Source organism: Gymnoscopelus microlampas (genome assembly GCF_963454915.1).
Source record: "Gymnoscopelus microlampas genome assembly, chromosome: 22".
Taxonomy (NCBI): domain Eukaryota; kingdom Metazoa; phylum Chordata; class Actinopteri; order Myctophiformes; family Myctophidae; genus Gymnoscopelus; species Gymnoscopelus microlampas.
In genome coordinates this window covers 11,045,833-11,069,480 of record NC_139959.1, presented here as the reverse complement: position 1 = coordinate 11,069,480, position 23,648 = coordinate 11,045,833, and the positions used below count along the sequence as shown (strand labels likewise).

The window sequence follows — 23,648 nt, the reverse complement described above, 5'->3', positions numbered from 1 at the left end:
TATATGCACATGACCATATATGGGCATAGCGGTCGGATCGTGGCGCTGGACAACCAGATCTCTGTATGTCAGTCCTTGCCCCTTTTATGCCCATATATGAAGATCGCTGATGTCATCAGTATATGGCCCTATATGGGCATGCACGCTTTGGTGCCCATATATGGAGCTGACTGATTTGTTTGCGGCTGATGCCATGACGACACATTGAGGTTACACAACACATAATTGGGGGTAGCTGCATTGGGAACTCCTTATATGGTTATGGCTAAGTCAGAGTGACGTCAGAGGTTTGCCCGTCGGCTCTCCCATTAGTCAATTTTAATATAGGATAAACAAAATGGAGAGTGATAAAGAGACGGGTACCAGACTCAAGAAAGAAAGACAGTCAATGCACACCATGTAAGTATATATATAGAGATCTTCATTTATTTTTAATATTTAAACCCACTAAAAGTTGTAAGTACAACTTTTGAATGAAAGGCACAGGAAAAATCAGACAATGCTGATATAATACTCAAATGAGAAATTACAGTACAAAAGCGGACAGTTAATTACGCACATACAAATCCCTCCAACTATTGAGTCCTCCAGACTAGGGAAACAGAAATATACAGTACCTGATACAACAAAGGGAGATATGAAATCAGAAATCATAAATTGTTAGCCAAACTATTCTTTATTGCTTTTCCAAACTTGACAGGGCTCGTATTGACTCCCCAGTACTTGCAAAAGGGGGGGGGGGGGGGGGGTCAAAACAACTGCTTATTTTTTTCAGCTTCCTCATGGATGGAGTGGCTGCTCCTATTTATCCATTTGTCTTACCTATTGTCTGCATTGCACAACACTCCATTGTGCATGTATCATCCATTTTACAACGCCAAGACGGATGTCATACTAAACAGATAGGACAAGAGAGAGGGGATTTGTGCGCTGCTTTGAGTAAGATCTCTTACTAATCCACCACCAAATGAACCTATCTGATTATGCATTCATTTATTGGACCACTGAGTGTAAAATCAAACCAAATGCGCTAATTTGATGAAAATGTAACAAAACAAACAGAGCTTGACACACTGAATGCCAGAGATGTCCTTTTTTCCCCTCGTTTTTTTTTACATTGAACCAATTTCCGAGCTGCCAGATTCAAATATATGCAAGTCTGTATCTGGAAGTAGATAAAACAGGCTAAACCCTGTGCATCCAAGATACCGTATATATCCTAGCTCCCTTTTCCAAACAGGCACGTGCTACGACTAACTACAGTACCTGGGGGGGAGACGTCCGACAATGGAGATTCATGTGATTCACTGTGATACAGCCAGTTAATTCGAGAGCCTGGCACTACTGTACATGCTACTGCTATGCACAATGTGATCTTGTATCCCCAGACCTCGAAGAATAACACCTATACACACACAAATTCAGACATCCCTCTGTATTTTCATTTAAATGTTTCTATTTGACCTTGATGAAGTAAGATTAATCTAGGTTTATCCACTTACTTTACCTCAGTCCATTTGTCAATAAAGGTATAGGGTGGAGGATGGGTAATATGTGAATGCAAATCCCTGGATTTGGGTTGATTTGTGTAAAAAAAATCAATATGAAGGCCATCGTTTCCTGTGTCACTTGTGAAAACACGGCAACACAAGCTCCTTTGGACAACTCTCGTGGGGAATAATTGGAGGGAAAGATGATGCCATTCTGTACTGTTGGGGCTTCTTATCATTACATATAGCCTCTTTGGTATATGCACATCTGCATCAACGTGCACCGCCACTGTCCAATCACACCCTTGCCTTTTCCTGTTCCTATGTACAGTAGGTCTCCCTTTTTCCTCTACGTCCTATAATAATAATAATAACAATAATAATAATAAAACGCTGATTGCCACACTACGGAGACCTGGAAATCAAGTGATTGATTGGTGTAGCAGGAAATAAGACTTGGGTCGCTGTTAAGAGTTTTCTTCCTGCATGAAAACTAACTGCCCCCAGCCCCACCACCCCACCCACCAGTTTGCTTCTCTCCACCTGCTGTGACTGGGACTTTTCAGCTGCCAAAAACAGTGGAAGGTTCCGACCGCTTCCACCTTCCTGGCGAAACTCGGTGCTACCGGAAGGGAGGCGGCAGCGCAGCTAAAGTGTAAACGCATCCATCGGTCGATTAAAATCTCCACCCGTCCCAAACAACAGGAACGAGAGAGGCTGGCAGCAAAAAGAGAAAACCGGTTGGGTGTTATTTTGATGGAAAGATAGAGACGGATGGAGGGCGTTTTCTACGGGGTGAGCAGGAGAATGGATGTTGTTAAACTACTGCTTACTTGTCCTGGGCTGCGTTAGCCTAGCGCCAGCAGGGGGCTGCATATGCCTGTGCCCCCTCTGCCACCCTCACCAGCACCTTCTACCCAGGATGGCAGGCAGAGAGAGAGAGAGAGAGAGAGAGAGAGAGAGAGAGAGATCACATCTTCCCTCTCTGTCCTGGTCTGAACCAGAATCCCTTAGATCTGCCCACCTTTCCTCAGAACTCGCTCTCCTGTGCTCTGGTGTCCAGCAGGAGTGGGGGGAGGGTGGGGGTACACGGGCAGCGTCTCACATGAGGACTGGGACATCTCAAGAGTTCAAAAGTTCAGGGGCACAAGGTTCCCCTCCCCACTGACCCCCCCCTTCAGGCTAGCGCTAGCTCCGTTCATTACCTGGCTGCGGCCGAGGACGAGGCGGAGGCGGCGAGCTGCGTGAGGTACTCGCGCAGCTCCTTGGCCGCCTGGAAGCGGCCGTAGTGCTTTTTGGGGTTGGTGCACTCGTCCAGCAGTGCGTCCAGCTGTCCGTCTTTGGAGATGTGGGCGGGGGGGTCGTGGAGGAGGCCTCCCGTGGTGCCCCGCCACGTGGCGTAGCGTGACAGCAGGTTCTGGCACACGGCGTAGTAGTTGTGGTCCACTGTGACGCGAGAGCACAGCGACTCCTTGGAGAAGGACAGGCAGGCCTCCTTGTCGCACGGCTCGAAGCGGCTCTCGTACCAGACGTCGTAGTTCTCTGGCTTGTCTGTAGGGGGGGGGGGGGGGGCACAGAGGGTGAAATGGATCAGATTTAACATATTAGGTCTAGCCCGGTTATTGTGCATGGGCAAAAAAGGCTCTTTCTCCCTCCCACTTTCGTTGATCGAGGTCTGGTCTGACGACTTACACACAACAGAACCCGTCGGACATGTGCATAAACAGTACACGTGTGCTGTAACGCTAGGCATTTGGGCATAATCCGGAGACAGACACACCCCCCACACCCATGTGTAATGTGTTGGTCATAATGTTCACTGGAGATCTACTTTGCATTCAGCGAAGTTAAACATGGTTTTCCCCATTTTTAATTCACATGAGACACATTTCTTGTGAATAATCATGGAGCATGGTCACAAAATGCTATTCTACAGCATTAAAAATAAGATTTGGTTATTTGAATATAATTTTCAAATGGTGTTTATAGTTCCACAAACATTTCTTCTGTTGATGTTTGGCCTTATAGATGGAAATGTGGGTGTAGGTTTGGCAATTTTCTTAATCTTATACTAGACGTTTAATCGGTTCTGTCTGTGAGATTAGTTGCTGCACACATCCTAAGGTGAACTGGCGAGGGAAAGAATAGCAGGGCAAGAGATTTTTACAGTCAACTAAAGTGCATTACCAGTTTCCATGGCATTCTTCATGAAAATTAAGCAGTGCCGTTTTTCTCCCTGGGAGCTCAAACCTGGACTCCAGCACTTTAATCAGTTCCAGTTATTCAATCCATCTTTCACCACTGTGCTCAGAGGACTCATGTCTTTTGTTGTAAAGTAAGAAACTGTGCTAGTTGTTCCTTGCTCCTTTTCGATCGCTTTCCATATAGGGCAATGGACGCAAACGACAATCCGAATGTTTGTTGTTTGGTACAGCCCTGCTGGCATGTTGGACAAAACATGTGGCCAGAATAACATTAACTCGGACCCACATTATTGTCTCCGCCAGGAGACTATGTTTTCGTTCTCGTCCTTCCGTGTGTCCACCAAGCTAACATTGGTCAAGCTTCACGTGACAATATGTTGAAAGGGTGTGCTTTGATTGGCTAGCGAGACGCATGATGAAATAGAGACCTATAAATAGGTGTGTCACTTCAAAAGATCATTTATATCTTTTGAAGTGAGGTAAGACAGGATTAATCAGGAACAGTACTGGCGGAGACCTGTGCTCCGAGGAGCACATTTTCTAGTATACTCTTGTTGCTGTCGCTGGGATGGTACCTTTTCAGGTGATGGAAAACATTTATTGTGTTTCACATCTTGGTTGGTACCACCAATGGCATATTTTGCAGACATTTTTACTCTGCAATTCTGAGATATTAAAAAAAGTTTTTTTGTCAACAATTTCCTCACCGTTGGAAGACAATTAGAGTTCACTTTTACCCTTGTTTCATGCCCCTCTGTTCCACTCTACTTTTTCAATTGCTTTCACTTCCACTTTCCGAGTCTATTATTTTTATAGAGTGGAAGGGAAGGGGCTGCAGTCATTCCAAATATATTTAAATATTTATTGGGTTGTATTTATTGGGGTATCGTATCATTTTCTGTTGCACCAAATGCAGCTGATGAATACGTAATGAAATCAGGATATTTCAGCCCTGCGGCCTTCATCAAATGAAGGTTGCACAGCTGAAATGTCATGATTTTATAGATTCCATTCGGCTGGGATCACACGAGGAGGATGCCTCATCCGCTTGAATGCATTTAGATGTGTGGTTACCGAATGCTTAGGTTGACATTGCGTGGTGTTCTTTCCGTCTTCAAAAGGTCTGCCCAGGCAAGTGAAACGGATCTTATTTCAAGTGCATTTAACATATTAAATGACGGTGACTGGTTACAAACGTGCCATTATCCAGTTTTACCGAGTGAGTAACTGCTGCCATTTTCTGAATTCAGGAGTTCTGGCTGATAGGTCAAGGTAAGGACACGAGAAAGTGGCAACAATTCAGGCTCGATTAATTCAACCTGACCTGGGAAGCCATTTTCGCCTCAAAGGCTATTTGGGAGATTTTATTTTGCACTTGTGCAAACCAATCAAACAACTCATCTACCATTTCTCCGCAACAAAAATGAAACCCCTTTTCACTTTCATTGAGCAAAATCAATTTCCCCCCACCACCACCACCGTCCTGAAGCTCATTTCACCTCTCTTTTTCTGTTTAGAGACTTGTGCTGGGGAGAGAGAGGGGAGCTGCGGAAATAACTTGGAATGATGAGAAAGCCATCAGTGCTGCTGCATTAAAAAGCAGATCAATAGCGTTGTTGAGGAAAAGAACCCCCGAGGACGCAAACACATAATCAGAGTATCAGCGCTTCTAATGCGCTTCTGTTTGCTAGTCAGAACAACTCAATCAAATATCCAGCACTGCCCCGTCGACTACGGGCCTCTGTGGATCCCCCTCCCGGGCAGAGGAGGTGTCTATCCAACTCAATCAGCATGGGTGATGGGAGATGGATCCATGTGTATTGCCTGCCACACACACACACACACACACACACACACACACAGAGAGACATTCACGCCAATATGCCAAGCAAGTGAGGCAATTAATGTTTCAGAAGCAGCCATGCATCACACCTCAAGATTGATTGACAGACAGCATGAATGTGTGTTCCATTATTCACACATACACAGGCAGTACACACTAGTGCTGTCAGAACAAAATTCGGGATTCGAAAATAATTTGAATGTGAAAAAAATCAATAACATTCAAATGCTGAATTTGCCATTTGAATGTAGTAAAAAAAAAGAAAAAACCTAACCTACCGCAAAAACAAAGGCTTTCATCACGTCATCATGATCAACAATAAAGTTTGAGTGCTTGCACTGCACACAGAAAGTTAATGTGAACATTTGTTGCTGCCATACCACCCAATGCGTCTGTGTTGTGCACGCTCGGCCGCATGCCTGTGTGTGTGTGCGTCTGTCGTGTGTGTGTCTCTCGGCGTGTGTCTGGTCACACACGCCGAGACTGTGACAGACCACTCCTCCCTCCCTTTCCCCCCATAAACTTCACTTGAAAGTTAAGTTCAAGAAACTTTTATAATTATGACAACAGCGAAGGTTTTTATGGAACATTGTTTACTCTGTCGGTCGCTACATCGTGGACTTGTGGCGATCAGCGGCAACGCTTGGGACGGTGCGGTGGATGGAGAGCCGCAGAGCCCGTTCTCTTAGGAAACGTAGGCTACGCTAGGGGCGCTGTGGTCGGAGCGGTGGATGGATCTTGTTATGATAGTACAGTAACTAACATGCATCTAAAAGTAGCTACTACACACCCATGCAAGCGAGAAAGTGGGTAAAGCACAGCCGCTTACAAAGCGACGCAAACCAGCAGAAATTTCTGTATCACCTACCATGTTGTGAAAATGATGTACTTCCACTCACCAAACATCCCAATCACACTGATAAACCAGTGGAGTTTATTCAAAGTAAGAGGACGAACTGCAGGGCCAAACTCGACGAGGTGCGTCTTTTCCTCGGACATGTGGTAAGAAGTTGTAGCCTAATGTTACTCTCCTCTTATCAAAGAATCAGAACCTAAATTAAAGCATAACGCTTAACTAATATAATCGGTTTCACTATTTTGTTTAGCCTGTTATTATAGCATTTTTATGTGTGCGCATGGGTGTTTATTATTGTACAACTATACATTTTATATAATAATATATTATATAGAATATTCGATTATTTTAAAATAATAAAGCATTGAAATTCGAATGGGATTATAGAGGAAAATTTACAGCACTAGTACACACATACATATATATATATATATATACATATACACATATACACATATATACATATACACATATATATATATATATATATATATATATATATATATATATATATATATATATATATATATATATATATATATATATATACAACATTACCGAAAAGAGAAAAAAAAAACAGAAGAAAGAAATCAGATGAGGTACCTTCCATGTTAAGGAAGTATCAGGTACGTCTCATCCTCATTCCGCTCACTCCCCTCCGTCTGCCTGAGGCCGCGCTCAGACATTGGGTCTGAAATACTTGTTAGTGCGGCCGTACTGGTGGCATTCACAAGTACGAGCTGTGTGTGTGTGTGTGTGTGGGTGTGTGTGTGTGCTTCTGAGTGAACGTGTATGAGACAGAGGCACCAGAAGAACAAAGGGAAATGTATTTTGTGTTGCGTTTGTGTGTGCGTGCGTGCGTCTGTGTGTGTGTGTGGTGTGTGTGAGAGAGAGGTGTCGTGTCCATGTGTGTATTTATTGTATTAGTGTGAGGCAGTGGTGGAAAAAGTACTCAATTCTTTTAGCTTGTAGATCGGCTATTTTCAAATGGCTGAAATGTATATATAGGACTGAAGTGGTTAATGTATGTTTTGTAATAATAATCAAAATCTACAAAGTAACTAGTAACTAAATATTTCAAATAATTGTAGTGGACGAAAAGTACAATATTTGCCTCCGAGTTTGGAGTAGAAGTAAAAGTACTGAAAATTGGAAATACTCCAGTGAAGTCAAAATAGCTCAAACTGTACTTAACTCATTCACTGCCATAGAATGACTTTGACAACTTTTTTCCAAAGGCCCAGACTGCCAAGGACGACTAAAACGACCTTTTGAAAAAAAAACATTCAGAACCCAAGATATCGTGATCCGAAGATTTGCTGCTCCATTCACTTCTTGGTTAACTTATTACTTAAAAAGGCTGTATCTTGGCTCCTGTGTACTTTTTTTTTACTATGTATTTTTGGCCGAGAAATGCTATTTTCAAAGGCGTATAAAATGTCCGCGATAGCACAGTGCAACCCGCTGTGATAGCAACCATCAGGGGATCGATCACACCGTAGATAAATATTCTGTGACTACTTGAAAAGGGTAAGAAAATGTAAAAATCGCTGGCAGTGGGTGCACGCAGCCAGAAATAAGTCTGGCAGTGAATGAGTTAAGTACAGTACTTGAGTAAATGTAGTTGGTTACTTTACACCTATGGTTTGAGGGAATTGGAATAAGAGAGAGTGATTGAAGGATGTACATTATACAGTATATATTAGCTTCCAAAAGCCACTGGCATGTGACAACCTTCCTTTAGCTCGATATAATCACTGGGGAAGGTGGGGGGGGGGGACTTTTCTCGCACCGCTAGATAATGCAAACTGCAGCAGAACACTATCACGGTATGTCTTCTTCATCTATAATAGGATGCACAGCATCAATATGGATGTGACAGACCGAGAGAGAGCGTGGTGGGGGGTGCGGAACAGCGCGTGGCTTTTCTGCACTGTTTTGATTTGCAAATCAATGGGCTCTCTGTCTGGACTGATGAGACTCGCGCCGCACCTTCCGTCCCGGCTCTCCTAATTGCCACGATTGAGTTGTCGAGGCAACCGGTGAAAGGTTACCACACCCCGGGTTCCTAACACCATGCGGACATGTTTTCCGCTGACCTGTAAAGCTCATTACCGTCCTCATCCTCGCCCTCTTCCTCGTGTCCCCTGCGACTTGAGAGCACACAAGTACACAAACACACACACACAATGCATGGCATGCACGCGGCATGCATGCGCACACATTCATTCTTGAGGCTAAAACTCTGAATGGTCAGGATAAGCAGCTTGGAGTTGTCGAGCTCTGAATGTGTTTCTGTACAAAGAAGAGTCTCAACCTTGCCGGATCATTCTCTCAGGGGCTAGATAGGGGCTGCCATGACAGAGTGGAAAATCGCGGCTATTAGCAATGATGCACATGCTCACATGAGTGGACAGTGCACACGCAGTGGAAAAAGTACTCAAATGTTTTACTTAAGTAAAAGTATCAATACTGCAGTGTAGAAGTACTCTGTTACAAGTAAAAGTAGGTATCAAAATGTACTTAAAGTACCAAAAGTAAAAGTACCTAAAATGTTTGAAATAGAAGATCTACAAGCTCACAACGCGTTGTGAGCTTGTAGATCGGCTATTTTCAAATAGCCTATGTATAAAATAGGGTCAAAGTGGTTAAAGTATGTTTTATAATGTAATCATTTATATCCGCAAAGTAACTAGTAACTAAAGCTTTCAAATAATTGTAGTGGAGTAAAAGTACAACATTTGCTTCTGAGATGTAGTGGAGTAGAAGTAAAAGTATAGACAATTGGAAACACTCCAGTAAAGTAAAAGTACCTCAAAATTGTACTCAAGTACAGTACTTGAGTAAATGTACTTAGTTACTTTACACCACTGTGCACACGCAGTCCTGTGTGTGTGCACCATCAGTCACATAGGAGGTAAAAATGTACTGTAGTCTTGAGAAAATCTCTTGGCAAAAACACACACATGTGCTTGTACGGAAACACACCTTGACGTTATCATCATTGGCATATTATTGCGCATCAATCCATAGTTTCCATTGACAATCCTTCTATTTTGGCTAGCCAATCATTTCTAATAGTATGAGTTTATCACAGTTACTATGTGGTCACACACACACACACACACACACACACACACACACACACTTCCTCATATCTGTCACATGGCACAGCAGTGGCACCTCAGCACCTAGAGACACACCAGTTTATCACTTTAATGGGATTTCTGCAGGAAGGAAAACATCTAAGGGCCGGGCTGGGTGGCATTCTTTTCCTCTGTTCTCCTCGCTGGAAGAAGGTGGTGAGGGGAGGGGATAGGAAACGAGTCAGCTTGTATGCACATGATCTCTCTCTCTCTCCCTCTCTCTCTCTCTCTCTCTCTGTGTGTGAAAGAGGGAGGGGGACGAAAACTGGGTCAGCTAAGATAGCTCGTTATCCAGGACAATCTGAGCTTTGATGGGGACACACATGCCAACCACACAGCACACGAGCTTGGGTCGGGGGGGGGGGGGGGTAGTGGTGGTGGCGGCGTTGTCATTTCGAGAGACCGGCAGCGATGTTCCCTCCCACTGACCTTTCCTTGACCTCACCAAACGGATAGAAGGTTTAAGATAAGGTATGTAAAATTCAGAGTTTTTTTCAGAAGTGCAACATCAGAGAGGGAGAGAGGAGAGAGAGCAGACCACTCCCTCAGGTATATAGGTAATAACGATGCTTGACAATCCATGTGTGAAATAGTCTAATACAAGTTGGTAATATATGCAGGGGGTCTTACTCTCAGGTGTGTTTCACTCATTTCTGGCTCCAGAGGAGTAGAGAACTGAAGACTGGCAGGTCATTAAGGTGTGCCTTTCACTCACGAGTGCGCGATGAATTGTCATGGCAACTGAAGGAATGGGGCGCTTATGCATATACATGAGTATACACTTGACCGCACGCACACGCACACACACACACACACACACACACACAGTACATACAATGCCGGGCACTCACTCTGCTTTATCAGCCTCTTGTCCGCTACCAGGACGTTCTCGGCGTCCACCACGATGACCTTGCCGTCGCGCGGGCCCACGGCGAAGTTGTCAAAGCTGACGTCAAGCAGGTAGAGTGCGAACTCGAAGTCGTTGTTGGTCAGCTGCTCGGCGATGTCCATCAGCTGGCGCGCCAGGTCCACACGCTTCTCCCACGGCGCGTTGTAGAAGCTCCACAGCTCCTCGCCCACGTAGTTGACGGCCACCATGCGCCCGCACGCCCCCAGGTACTTCGCGAAAGGCCAGCCTTCGTCTGACGGGAAGCTCTGGAAGAAGGAGGAAGGAAGGTAGTTTTAGCACACAGAGGACGAGAAAAAGTGTGGTCTAAAGCAGAACAAGATACTACAACATACAGTGCTCGGTTTTGCATTTGTGGTGACCCCTAAAGGAAGGTAAAGTGTTTTAGGAGGTGCGCTCCACAGAGGACCCTCAACCTGTGATTCCCATTTGCGGTTGATGTGGATGTGGAGATGGTGGATGTTGCATTTATGATGGTGTTTTTTGAAATAAGTAGGCCCATCTAACTCATTTTGGAAAGTAAATTACAGGCAAACAATATGGAATATCAAAACCCTCTTTGACGCTCATTGTCACATGACTCCCGAGATCATGTGTACCTAATTTGGTGAAAAGAAAATCATGCAAATGTAAGATATGTGACTAAGTGAAATTCCTTTTGGCTCTGCTTTGTTTAAAGGCCCCTCAATGTATGATTCATACGTGGGGTCTATTGGCAGATGCATTCATGATTTTGGGCTTTTTGTGTGTACGTGCGAAATAGGCCCCTCCCGTAAACTCTGGAAAACAATTGTGGCCAATTGGAAAGGAATATCTGAACGATACATGTTTATCACATGTCTCCGGAGTCTAGTAATGGCGTGACCTCCCTGTCCAATCTTTAGCTATTATTAGTAAGGTAAGTAAAGGCATCCCTGCGGAGTATGTGACTACATATCGATACGAGGGGCTGGATAATCAATACAGTATTGTGAAAAATAATGTCAGCTTTGTCAAGAAAAAAAGGAACGTCTTGCACAACCCTTCCCTGCATTGACAAACTAGCAGTGTGTGGGCGTGGCGGTCTGTCTCCTTTGGCCAAATGGAAACAGTGATCTTTGTTTGTACATACTTCAACACCAACAACAAAATTGCTTCACAAGAACAATGTTGGTGTAAGAGAATTGCTGGGGGGGAATAATGATAATAATAATAATATAGTCCCCACTCCTTTGGTGTATTTATTTGTCACAGTACATTTAGGGCTGTCACAATTACAGATTTAAGTTGACAATTATTTGTCACACAAATAATTCCGATTAACGATTTAATTGTGTTTTTGGCATTGAACATTGGAACATGTTTTTTATTTTTTTTATTTTATAGCAGAAATAGCTGATCTACAAGCTTACAACACCTCACAAAGTGAGGTGTTGTAAGCTTGTAGATTTGCTATTTCTGCTATTTTTGGAAAATGTTTGAAATGAACATCTTTCCACATGGAAACGATTATGACGATTATGCAAAATAATTGCGATTAGACGATTATTATGTAATAATTGTGACAGGCCTAAGTACATTTGCACATTGGTGAAATCTGTCCCCTTCATTTTACCCATCCTATTAGGAACAGGGAGCAAGCGCCATTAATAAGGCGCCCAGGGAGCAGTCATGGGTTAATGATCTTGCTCAAGGACAAGGGCCACATAGACCACATAGACCGGGACCTGGGCGTGAACCGGGTCCTTCCGTTTCCCAGGTGGCCTCTCTACCCATTCAGCTATGGCCGCCCTAGACTAGGGCCACAACACCAACGAGCCCTGCACTTTTTTTTTATTAAATCCAATCCATTATACCTTCGGTTGAGGGACCTCTAGTGCATTTAGCTACACAGATTTTCAACCATGACCTAAAACCATGAGCTAAAACTACGACCTAACTTTCACGCTCTTCTTACATTTCTTTTAGTACAGCACCAGGCACTTCAGGCATTCATGACTGGAGGTGCTTCGGATTCCTGACGTGAAGCAAGGTAGCTGAATGACCTATGATGGGTCTACGAGTATGTGTGAGGTGATAGACATACATACAGACAAGCATTGTTCTAGATGGCCTCAGCGTAAAAAATAAAGTCAATGTCAGCTTTGAAAAGAAACTGTCTTAGCCTGCACAGCTAAGAGAATCTTAGGACTTGCCATAGGCTATTTGCGCACCTTATGGACAATGCAAACTTGCACCATAGAGAGAAATGGATATAAAAAAAATAATAAAAAAAAGAATCAGCCTTGGTGAGGGAGGCATTGCATGTGTTCACCTCTAAACACAGCATTCTATGTACCAACTGTTGAAGGACTACTAACGGCTGTGCGGAAAGGCGTCGGCCGTGGGTATAATGGATTGGATTTAATAAAAAAAAGGAGCGGAGCAGGGCTGGTTGGCGTTATAGCCCTACAGCAATGAGGCTGATGTACGCTGCTTGTACTCACTGATTCCGCGGCGCTGATAGGAGGTGATTTGTGGTAGCGGCAGTTGTAGCTGAGAGCTCTAATGTGGTGCGAGGCAAGAGCCGAGCGATTCACGCTGTATGTAGCGCGGCATCATTGGGTTACTTAAAGCTGTCTGTGCAGTTTGGGTTAACTCAACTGACAAGAACTCCCTGTGTGCTTTAAGTGAAAACAGAGACGGCGGGCAGGGCGATACTGCTAGATAGGTGCTTCATAAAGCCTCTCATATTTACTCTGTAACTTGCTTCAGGCCGGGTCATATGAAGGCAGCGTTGTAAGCCCATGATGCAGCAGGTTCAAACAAGCAAAGGAGAGTGTGTATACACACACACACACACACACACACACACACACACACACACACACACGCGCCTTATGCATACTCAGACACGCATGCATACCACACACAAGTACATGCACACTCTCTCTCTCACACACACACACCATGACTCAAATGAGGCGAGTGCAAGGCAGCTGCAGTTGGCGAGCTGGCCGGGCCTCTGAGGGACTGGATTCTGTATGTCTCATTACCGCTTTCTCTCTCGCTAGTTTTTCTACCCTCGGCCCCTCCCCCTTCTCCCATTTAAGCCTAATTTATACAACAGCGTCGCTCCTCAAAAATCAGTTATTTCCAACAAGCAACGGAGTATAAATTAGGCTGTTTTATAACCACAGTGATTATGGATGAGGAGAGGACCAATTAAGGGAAGAAAACGGACGCAAGCGGCACACGCCGCTCATTGTTGAGTGACAGGTTTCAGTCTGTTAAAATAAAGCACTCGACTCTCGCCACATATTGACTTAATGACAGTCCAAAATCGCTACCTTACAAATCTCCCCTGTTCCTGCCAGACAGCGTCTGTAGAGAGAGAGAGAGAGAGAGAGAGAAACAGAAACACTGGTGCTCATGTTTCACAGCACCTGCCCACACCCCTCCTTCTCGCTCTCATATCGTGAAACCCAATCGCCTCAGAGATAACACAGAGGAAGAAGACGGCTTCACACTGCGAGTAAGGTGTGAACAATTGTGAACGTTGCCTCTCGCCTTACAGCTGTGGGTAATTCAATACTTCACCACCTTTCAATTTCAGCACAGAGAAAAGGTTATTTTTTTCCTTTTCTTTTTTAGATATGCATGTCGGCACTCGCTCGCCTGAAACATTCATGAACTACAAATTATTTAAAAACATACATTTCTAACCAACCTCCTGTTCTGTTCTGAAGGCAAGCTGCTGGACTCCTGCCACACTGGTGCATTGTGGGACAGAGCCAGCAGAGCGTGCTAGACGGCTAGCCGAAGATTCATCTGGGGTTTTGCCGGGGCGCCTTTGTCCGTAGAAGAGTCATTCTTCTTTCATTTTCCTTTGCAATTCATGCTGCTCTTTAAGCTCCCTTATCACGTTCCATACTTGGCGAGTGCAGGAGAGGTCAAAAAGCATACAGTACATGGTGTCAGCTTGTGCTGTCGAACATGATGCAACAAGTTGTGTGCGCTGTTCAAATATCTGGGCGCGCTGCCTTAGTTGGAAGTTGCTCTTACGCTACAATCCAATAATGATTTTAAGACGAGGATCACTAACCTCCGGTCGTTAGGAGAAATTGTCTGCGTCTGAAACTCACACGTAAATTAGAGTTAGATTATGTGTCAAAAATCAATGCAAGGCCTATCTGCTGTCTTAGTCGGTTTAAAAACAGCCAGCACATGAGGTGAGGCCACTGATGAGTTGAGCAGCAGGCAGTCAGGTCTGTCTCCCGGAGATGGCCCAATCAATTGGGGGCCAGACACAAGTGTGTAGGCTTCCAGCAGCTGTCTATCTCTCAGTGTCATCCTGAGCCTTGGTGTGACTCACAGCAAAGTCTGCAACAGACTCCTGGTCTAAAATACGTCCTCTAGTGTTTTTGTGGTTCCAGACCTGAGTCGAGGGGGAAGGGTGCATCTCTGAAAGTACACATATCTGAGAAAATGCACATCTAAAGGCCCTGAACACCAAGCTGACTCTTGGACTAACTGACTATGGCAGGTGATCAGATCGGGTGATGTTAGAGATGTCTCACATTTAAAGTTACTCCAAACACAGACAGTTGATGGGGCTGTTCTGTACTTGCGTGAGAGGAAAAAACTCCTTGCCATAATGGCTGAATAATACATGAATGAATAATGTTACACCACTTTTTTAGATGTGGGAAAGCCTGCAAGAAATAGGTGATTTACGTCTTTCCCACTGCCAGTAGAAGAGTATACCTTTATGTTTTTGTGTCGGATGTGTCACATTGGAAGCAGATCATATAAATGGGCACAATACTCGCTGCAGGAGCTATGCATATCCACCATTACAAATGAAAAGTGTCATCAATAATGATGTTCTTTCACCAGAAATGAGTGCTTTCCATTAAATAACTGCATCTGTGAAGTGCCTGCAAAACACACACTCTCGGGTGCGTGCTGTCTAGAGCCATATGCAATTACAATCCATTACTATCCAAACTGATGGCAATAATTGATTTGGGATTACTTAAAAGTATTAAGAATGATTCGGAAAAGGCATGGGGCTGGGTTATAATAGATTACAAAAAAGTTTGAATTACTTTGAACGAATTCTCTTTCACTTTAGATTGAAAAGATTACGGTTGGTTGCACACTGTGCTTGTTAATTTACACATTCTTAGGGGCAAATGCAAGTGAAATACTCGCATTGTAGAGCCTTGGTCTCCACGATGGCTCGCTGTTCACTTCTTCTCATGCTCTGATTTGCTCAGGCCGAACAGCTAAACAGAGAGCTCTCCCTGCCTAACCATCTCCGCCGAGTCAACATATTAAGTCAGGTGATTGGACCAGCACTAATGGCTGACTACTGCCAACGACACGAGACACACTGCACAAACTATGACGAATTTGTCCGCTACAGATGCTCCACGAAGGCCACGCTACCCAGCATCGTATTGGTGTGTAGTGGCCTTAACTTGAACCCTAGTGACTAGAGATGCACAGTCATCATCATCTATCTGTCATCCAACCAAATTAATTTGTGTGAATTAACACCTATTGTAGTAGGCGAGTAATTGTGTCACATTAAAATAGCCCTTTTAAAAGCTATAATATAGATCTATAAATAGGCCTATTTAGATGACATTAATATTTTCCGCATTATTTCACTCACCCTAACCGCCATTAATTCATATATGAATTTTCATGGCCCAAATCCACCCAATCTGCGGTTATCTGTGGCTAAAACCGCGATCTGCCTATTTTGAAAAAGTCAGATTCATAATAGGCTTGCAGATGCAGATTGGCTATTTTCAGTAGATTGGCTACTTTCAGCAAAGAGATTTGGCGTAGAGGGAAAAAAGGAGGGGATCAAGTTTAGACTTCTGGGGGACCCCCGTCAAAGTATATAGGCTTTACGTGTTAGTAGAACATTCAAAGGGAAGCTGCTAAACAAAAACAATACTAGTGGGCTTAAAAGAACTAGCACTAACAGAAGGAAATTATCTCTATTCCTACTGAGACATGCCGGTTGAATGGGAATGTTCACAATTACAGATTCTAGGATTAGAGATTTAACAGGCTAAATTTCTAAAAAGGCTTCCTAACTTAAACATCCATATAGAAAGACTAAGTGGAAGGGGAAGTGGGATCAGTACATCCAGCACATCCCTATTAGGTCCGGCTCCCTTTGACCCGGATTCAAACCCTCAAGATCCCTTTATGCTGCTGCAAATCCAAGCAGCTCCTACCCTTGTTGACAGAAGCCAGCCTGCCAAAGCTGCAGCTAAAACCGTCTTTGTAAAAACAGCCCTACCCCCTGGGGGTTGATGGGTGGCCGGGGGGGGGGGGGTTCTGTTGGGGTAGTGAAAGAGAGCGAGGGAGAGAGAAGAAAGCTCTCTACAGACAGCAAACAGAACATAGAAAGGGAAGACTGTCGTGTCTCCGCTCCAGCGGACAGGGGGAATAAAAGCTGCGATGACCTGTGTGCTAGACACGTCTCTCGGTCTCTTCTCCCTTTTGTTGTCAGGTTGAGGTCTGAGCGGGCACAAGAAAAAAAGAATATGGCAGATGGATAGAGAGATGGGGTGATGGGAAAGCGGAGGATGGGAATGGATGGAGAAAGGGAACGGATGGATGCCCTACGGCTACTTTCAGACGCTGTCAGCCGCCAGTGCCTTCATCTCCGTCCGAGCGGCGTCCCTGGCTCTTAACAAAGACGTTGCTCACTCGCCACTCTGTCAGCCCCCGTCATACTCCCTAGCAATTACCCAGGCCCTAACAATTTGCCAAATACACATCCTCTTTTTTTCCACCCTTTTTTGGACGACTGCAATATTTAAAAGCTTTATTTCTGACAAGCCAACAAATAGGGAGCGCTGGGGCGAGGCGAGCTAACCGGTTGCGTACAAGTGGGTGCCCTACAGGTTTTTCGATTCAAACAATGCCTATTGCAGGGGTTGATAAATACTCCCAACTTGTCCCACCAATCATTTCCCTTTAGCGCTCTTTAAATGGTTACACTGCAGAAGTCATTAACATCCGCAATGAGGCGTTGAGGGTGTGGGGAGGGGATAAATTGGAAAGTCGAGCCTAATATTACATCCAGCCAGTGCACTTTATCTTTGGTGTGTGGACCTGGAGTAGGGTGCGCACGTTTTCTCTGCGTGTGTGTGCACAAACGCGTGTAAGGATGGCACAGGTAGTGAATTTTACACATCATCTTCCAACGCAGCTAATGACATTCAGGAATGCTGATGATGCAAAATTGGCAATGACACGATCCAGCAACTTTAACTGCTGCAAAGGTCTTACAATGCCTTACTCTCATTAGTACAAGATAATTTTGCCAACTTTGCAAAATCCATGACTTGTTGTCGAACGCGTTGCTCAGGCGCCCGCGTTTCGATTTGAACGCGTCACACTGTGTAGAAACGGCATCTTCTCATCACAGGTGAAATCTCGGCCCAAATTCGAAACCAATCTCATCTCAAAGATTGCAGCAGGGCCACTACAGCTGACTGGGACTGCTTGTGTCCCTGGCCCCCCCCCCCCCTCTTCCTCCCAGTAATACTGCCGACACGCTGGCGTCCTCCTGGGGGAAGGTGGATTGGAGAGGGCTGAAATGAAACAGGGCCACAGACAAATGGGCAGCCTCCAGAGGAGAGGATGAAACGAATGGAGCGCAAGGCACAGGAACACACACCTGCGACCCGACATCTGCTGACAAAGGCATGCCCTTCTACTGGGTCACTCAAGGGAGGGCGTGGGCGCGTTTGTTAGGGGGCCTGCGAGCGCCTTTGTTTGCAGGGTGCCGTGTGTGCCATGCGTGTGTATGTCATAGAGTGTGGGTGCGCGGTGTGGTGGGGCGGGGCGGGGTACGGTTGGCTCGGTGCGTATGTGTGTGTTTGTGGGCGTGTGTGAGACAACATGGATGTGAATGACTGAAATGCAACGTGACCTGGGCTGATAACAACTTCTAGTCACAGGCCGGCCGTGTATACACGAGTGGCTCCCGAGACACAGCATGGCTTGTCTGCAAAGAACAGTGGCTCTCTCTCTTCACTCTTTTCCCTCTGTTTCTCTCTTTCAATGTCTGTCTGTCTCTCTGTGTATGACTCTGTGCGTTTGTGTGTGTGTGTGTGTGTGTGTGTGTGTGTGTGTGTGTGTGTCTCTCTCTCGTATAGGACTACACCAGTGTTTATAGCCGCAAACTTTAAAGGAAACATTTGCCTTCGGTCCCACAACCACAACAGCTTCTTGCTCATTACAGACAAAGAAAATTAGCAGTTCAGCCACAAGCGTTTCATGTGTTCAGGGCGTGGTGAAAATTCTCCGCATTTTCCATCCGCTCCTGCACACCACCTCTCTGCTTCCCATCAAACAGGTCCAGACAGGACCAGTGGAAAGAGGGAAGAGTCAGTGGATCACAGGGCTGAAAATGCGGCAGACGCACACACACACACTCACACACACAAACACACACACACTGTCAGTCAGATGCCCAACAACAACAACAATCTCCTTCAGCCCCATCACACCAAAACGAACATTACAAAGCTTGTTTATCAAAGTGTGGGCTTAGCGTCGAGGGAGGGAGACTGTTATCGGCTCGGCAGCCCAATCACGGCCGTCTGGCTGGACTCAAATCGTTTGGCATTCTCCTATGCTGCCTCTTTGCTGTTGACCTTGTGGAATTGGAGGGTGCGTCGTCGTTAGGCCCCCCGTCTGGCATTTTGCTGGCCATTAAAGTTTAAAAACCCAGACAGTTCACAGCGAGACCTGTGAGAGAGCACCTCATCCTGGAACACATGGTGCTCAGTCCTTTCTTCTCTCACACTCCCCTCCTCCTCTCCCGTTTCTCCTTCAAATCTCTGCTTTGCTCCCCCCCTCCTCCCTCTCTGACTCTCTCTTTCGCTCTCGCTCTCTCCCACCCCCAAAACCCACAAGACAGGGGCACGGGGTTCTCTGTTCCAGACATGGGAGCCAGGAAATGCCTAGTCAGAGCACCCAGCTCTGAGACTCTGTGAGTGTGTGTCAGTGTGTGCGACGTGTGTTTGTGTGTGCGTATGTGAAACAGATTGGATGCTAGCGAGAGAGACGGTCTGTGAAGTCAACTGTGTGTGTGTGTGTGTGTGTGTGTGTGTGTGTGTGTGTGTGTGTGTGTGTGTGTGTGTGTGTGTGTGTGTGTGTGTGTGTGTGTGTGTGTGTGTGTGTGTGAAATATACAGGAGTGGAGCTGCCTCTTTCTGCAACAGACATGTGGTTCAAATAGGGCCGAGTCACAGGGTGCACAGCTGACAGCAGACATAGGGGGGATTATAACTCTATGTTGAAGACAGATAGGGACTGGCATTAGTGTCTGTGTCTGTGTGTGTGTGTGTGTGGGGGGGGGGGGGGGGGGGTGAGAGAAGAGATAAAGACACACATAAAAGGTTGGAAAGAAAACTGAATTAGGCTGCGAAATCAAGATGGAGCTGAGAGAATGAACAAAACAATGTATCAGGACAATGAACCAGAAACAATAGGCAGTGCATGATTCAGTAGCCGCTGCCAACTTGGTGACGGAAATGGGTTAGTTAGGTCATGAGTGGGCAACTATAACGCAGAGAGAGAGAGAGAGAGAGAGGGGGAGAGAGAGAGAGAGAGAGAGAGAATGGGAGCAGGATGAGAAATGAGTGCGGGGGACAGTGCAGCTTGGGGTTGCTCTGCTCCCCTGCCGCTAGCTGATAGCTGAAACCCCTGGTGACCTGGATCTGAGCCGCGGCACACAGGGCCACCTCATAAAAAATCCCTCTAGCTGGAGGAGCAGGAGCGTATTAAGTCATAGGCAAGTCGTGTTGACTTGAAGTCCAGGTGCCCAGGTAGCCCGCCTGGGCAGGAAGACAAGACTGGGCACAACATGGCTCTTGGACGCGACTAGTTGTGGGCTTTTGAAGGCCCACAAGGAAGGGCTCTGCGTTTCATTACAGGTGCCAGATATAGAAGAAAAGACAGCTTGAGAATGTGGGCAAAAGACATAAGCCTGTGAGCTGTCTTCTTGGAAAGGAGCTTCATTTAACTCATCGATGACCCATTTTAAGTGAATAACACTCTTTAAATAATTTCACAAGAGCCTTAGTGCTGAGCCGAGAAGCCTTGAATGTGCTACAGTCCATCTGTAGTACACCCCTGAATTTACTCTGACAGGAGCCATGTGTGCAGCACTGCTGTAATGCAGTAGTAAATTATAGTACTGCAGGCTGGCCGATAAGAGGCATGGTCTTACTCCAACATTAGACGTCAGAGTCTCTAGAGGAAGAGAGCGTAGTAAAGAGCCACTTGTTACCGGCCCATATTGGCTGCGGCTATCTAAAAGAGGGCCGAGGGAGAGTTATGAATGGGGCTGCCCTCTCTCGGTTCTCCGGGAAGCCGAGCATAAGGGGCGACGGGGGGTATAACATTAGGAACCTCGGAGATGTACAGAATTAAGCTTAGCTCTGCCACAGGCATTTACCTAACCAAACACAGCTGCCGTGTGTGTGTGTGTGTGTGTGTGTGTGTGTGTGTGTGTGTGTGTGTGTGTGTGTGTGTGTGTGTGTAGAACGAAAGAGAGAGAAGGGATTATGGTAACACGAGCAGTCTGCCTCTTTGAAATTGGGGTGGGGTGGGGGGCACTCCACAAGGCTTTGGCTAATGCACACGCACACACACACACACACACACACACACACACACACACACACACACACACACACACACACACACACACACACACACACACACACACACACACACACACACACACACACACACACACACACACACACACACAGTTCCATAGCTCCACCCCCCCCCTCCTCTTCCCCCTTCTTCTCCTCTTTCCAGCAGGGCCTCCTTCCAGGGAGCACAGCCAGCAGAGAGGAGTCAGGCTCAGATAACTCCTTGTCTTATCCTAACAGGATTCATTCTATACACAAAGGACCTCGAAAGAGAAGAAAAAAGGGGGTTTGGGAGCCCTTGAAGCCGGGTTAAGCACCATATACATGGCCGCCCCACCTCTCTCATGTGGTAAAGAGCATCTCAATTCCGTCTAGACCCTAAAAACAAAATAGCAATCACAGACCGGCAACTTAAATGCCATTTGCCAGTGGACCTCGAGCCATTGAGCAGACCCTGGGAGACAGGGGGAGGTTGGGTGCTGTGGTCTGTGATTAAATAAAAATAAACAAATAAAAGGAGGCTTTGGTGATCTCTCAAGAGACACGACCCGCAGACTAGGCAGGAATTGAGATTTATGGTGCCTTTATACTTTGTGTTACTTTGCTAAAGTGGATGAGCGTCCTATTAGATTAGGCAGGGACTCATTAAATCAAGCATGGTAAGGAGACACACACACAGACAAACACACACACACCCTTTCAAAAATGCTAACAAGCATCTAGTGTGTTTGCTCAAAGCTCTGCTAATGTTTGCTTTCACATTTGCGTTAAAATGCCCGCCGCCGAGAATTCTTGGAAGGGAGACGGCGGTTTCTGTTCAGATTCTCTGCTTGTTCAGTGTCCCGTCCTTTTCAACTGTGTGTGTGTGTGTGTGTGTGTGACGTGTGTGTGTGTTCTTGGAGAACAGGCTGCATTGTGTGACGGGACTGCTGCGAAATCAGTCTTGGGTGTCAGGTGAGGCCAGGGTGCGTGAATGGAGCAGGGGACGGGGAGGCGAGGCAAAGCGAGGCGAGGGGAGGTCACCGGGAAGAGAGAGTGTAATAGGATGAGAGAAAGGGGGCGTCTGGAGAGCACAGATTTGAGTCTGGAGGAGATGAGAGTACCCTTGACTGAGTTAACCCCACGGGCCTGTCACATCCTATTCTCAGCTTGGTTGAGCAGACGGTGTGAGGACCACAAAGGGGTGCGAGTGCGAGTCACATGCTGTCGGCTAACTCGCACAGACTTAATGGTTTGGAAGCAAGCACCGGGTTCTAAATCACAGCCAATTTAATGTTGGATCGGCTTATTCCGAGGCACAGGTCGTGCATCAGACGTGACCGGCATCAACCGTCAACGAATCCGTAGAAGCAGATAGTAGCGAGGCATTTCAAGTTAAGTTTAACCATGAGGAAGCAGGAGAAACATTACTATTCTTATTCTTTAAAAAAAAAAGATATGTCTTAGGGCTTTTTGGCCTTTATTGACAGTATATAGTGGAGCGAGACAGGAAACGGAGAGCAAGGGACGCAAGACGCAGCAAAGGTCGTCGGGATCGGGATTCGAACCCGCAACACGCTGTCAGGCTGCATTAGAGCCATGTTGTATGCGCCCGTATCGCTAGGCCAGTGGGCGCCCCTATTCTTATTCTTTTAATGAGATCCAAGTTGATGGCTTCTAAAGAGGGCGCCTTAATTTAACTCGGACATTACTCAAACAGACCTTCTAGCATCTGAGAGACCTCAGGAAAAGTAGGAGAAGCCAAAAAGTTCATTTTCGGTGCAGGTCAGTGTTTCCATGAAATGTCCAAATAAAACCACCAGTAAAACACAAGACATGGCAGAAAGGGGACAGAGTTGCATAAGGGGCCCAGTGCTTTACAAGGATTTTCTTGTTTGGCTGCCTGCGTTTTTTTTGTCTTTTCAAAAATATTTATTCCCCAAAGCCAAATTGTCTTCCACGTGATAGTGGGGCAGGGGGAAGAGAGGGGGATAACTGTGCTTGTATTCCACGGAGCACACAGAGGAGAGCAATGTGGGCCAACCGGCCAACCCCCCGAAACAACACGGCAGATTGTTCTCCACTGACAAAGAGGGGGTCTGGTTTCTCATACAGAAAAGGGGACGATTTATTGCCAGCGACTTCAAAATACTGGAAACAGAAGCCTTCCTAGAAAGAGTGGACAGCAGCAATGCTAGCCACATTACTCAATTGACTCAGGCTAGGGGAGGAAGAAGCCGATGAAAACCCCAAAACTCTGTGCATGCAGCACTAGCAGCTAATGACAGGAGGAAAACGTCTAGTCTTAAGCCTTAGCACAGCTGGATTAGAGAGGAGGATATTCTGACCTTGGCACTTTGCTAAAGTGTTGCGAAACTGGATTCAGGCATAGTCAACGACAGCCTCAGGCCTGTGTATATACACTAGGATAACCGGGGGGGGGATGGAGCCATAAACAATTCCTAAAAAAGGAAAAATCACTAAAGCGCTACAGCCGAATTGCGTCTGATGATGACTGGTTAGAAGATTCTAAGACATGATCCCCGTAGAATGCAGC

General features: G+C 45.8%; 1 protein-coding gene across 2 annotated transcripts in view; it reads right to left on the bottom strand.

The window, feature by feature from the left end:
• Positions 1-400: 400 nt before the first annotated feature.
• dipk2ab (divergent protein kinase domain 2Ab) overlaps positions 401-23,648 on the bottom strand; it is a 41,467-nt gene continuing 18,219 nt past the window's right edge. Inside the window, exons 1-3 of one of the 2 annotated variants that reach the window (XM_084049016.1) lie at positions 12,912-13,103; positions 10,391-10,694; positions 401-3,041 (exon numbers count right to left, since the gene is read on the bottom strand). In XM_084049016.1, coding sequence (XP_083905142.1) covers positions 2,692-3,041; positions 10,391-10,637 — 597 coding nt within the window. In that variant the 5' untranslated portion in view covers positions 10,638-10,694; positions 12,912-13,103 and the 3' untranslated portion in view covers positions 401-2,691. Of the gene's footprint in view, positions 3,042-10,390; positions 10,695-12,911; positions 13,104-23,648 lie in introns of those variants that run through there. The other variant, XM_084049015.1, reaches the window with a different exon arrangement.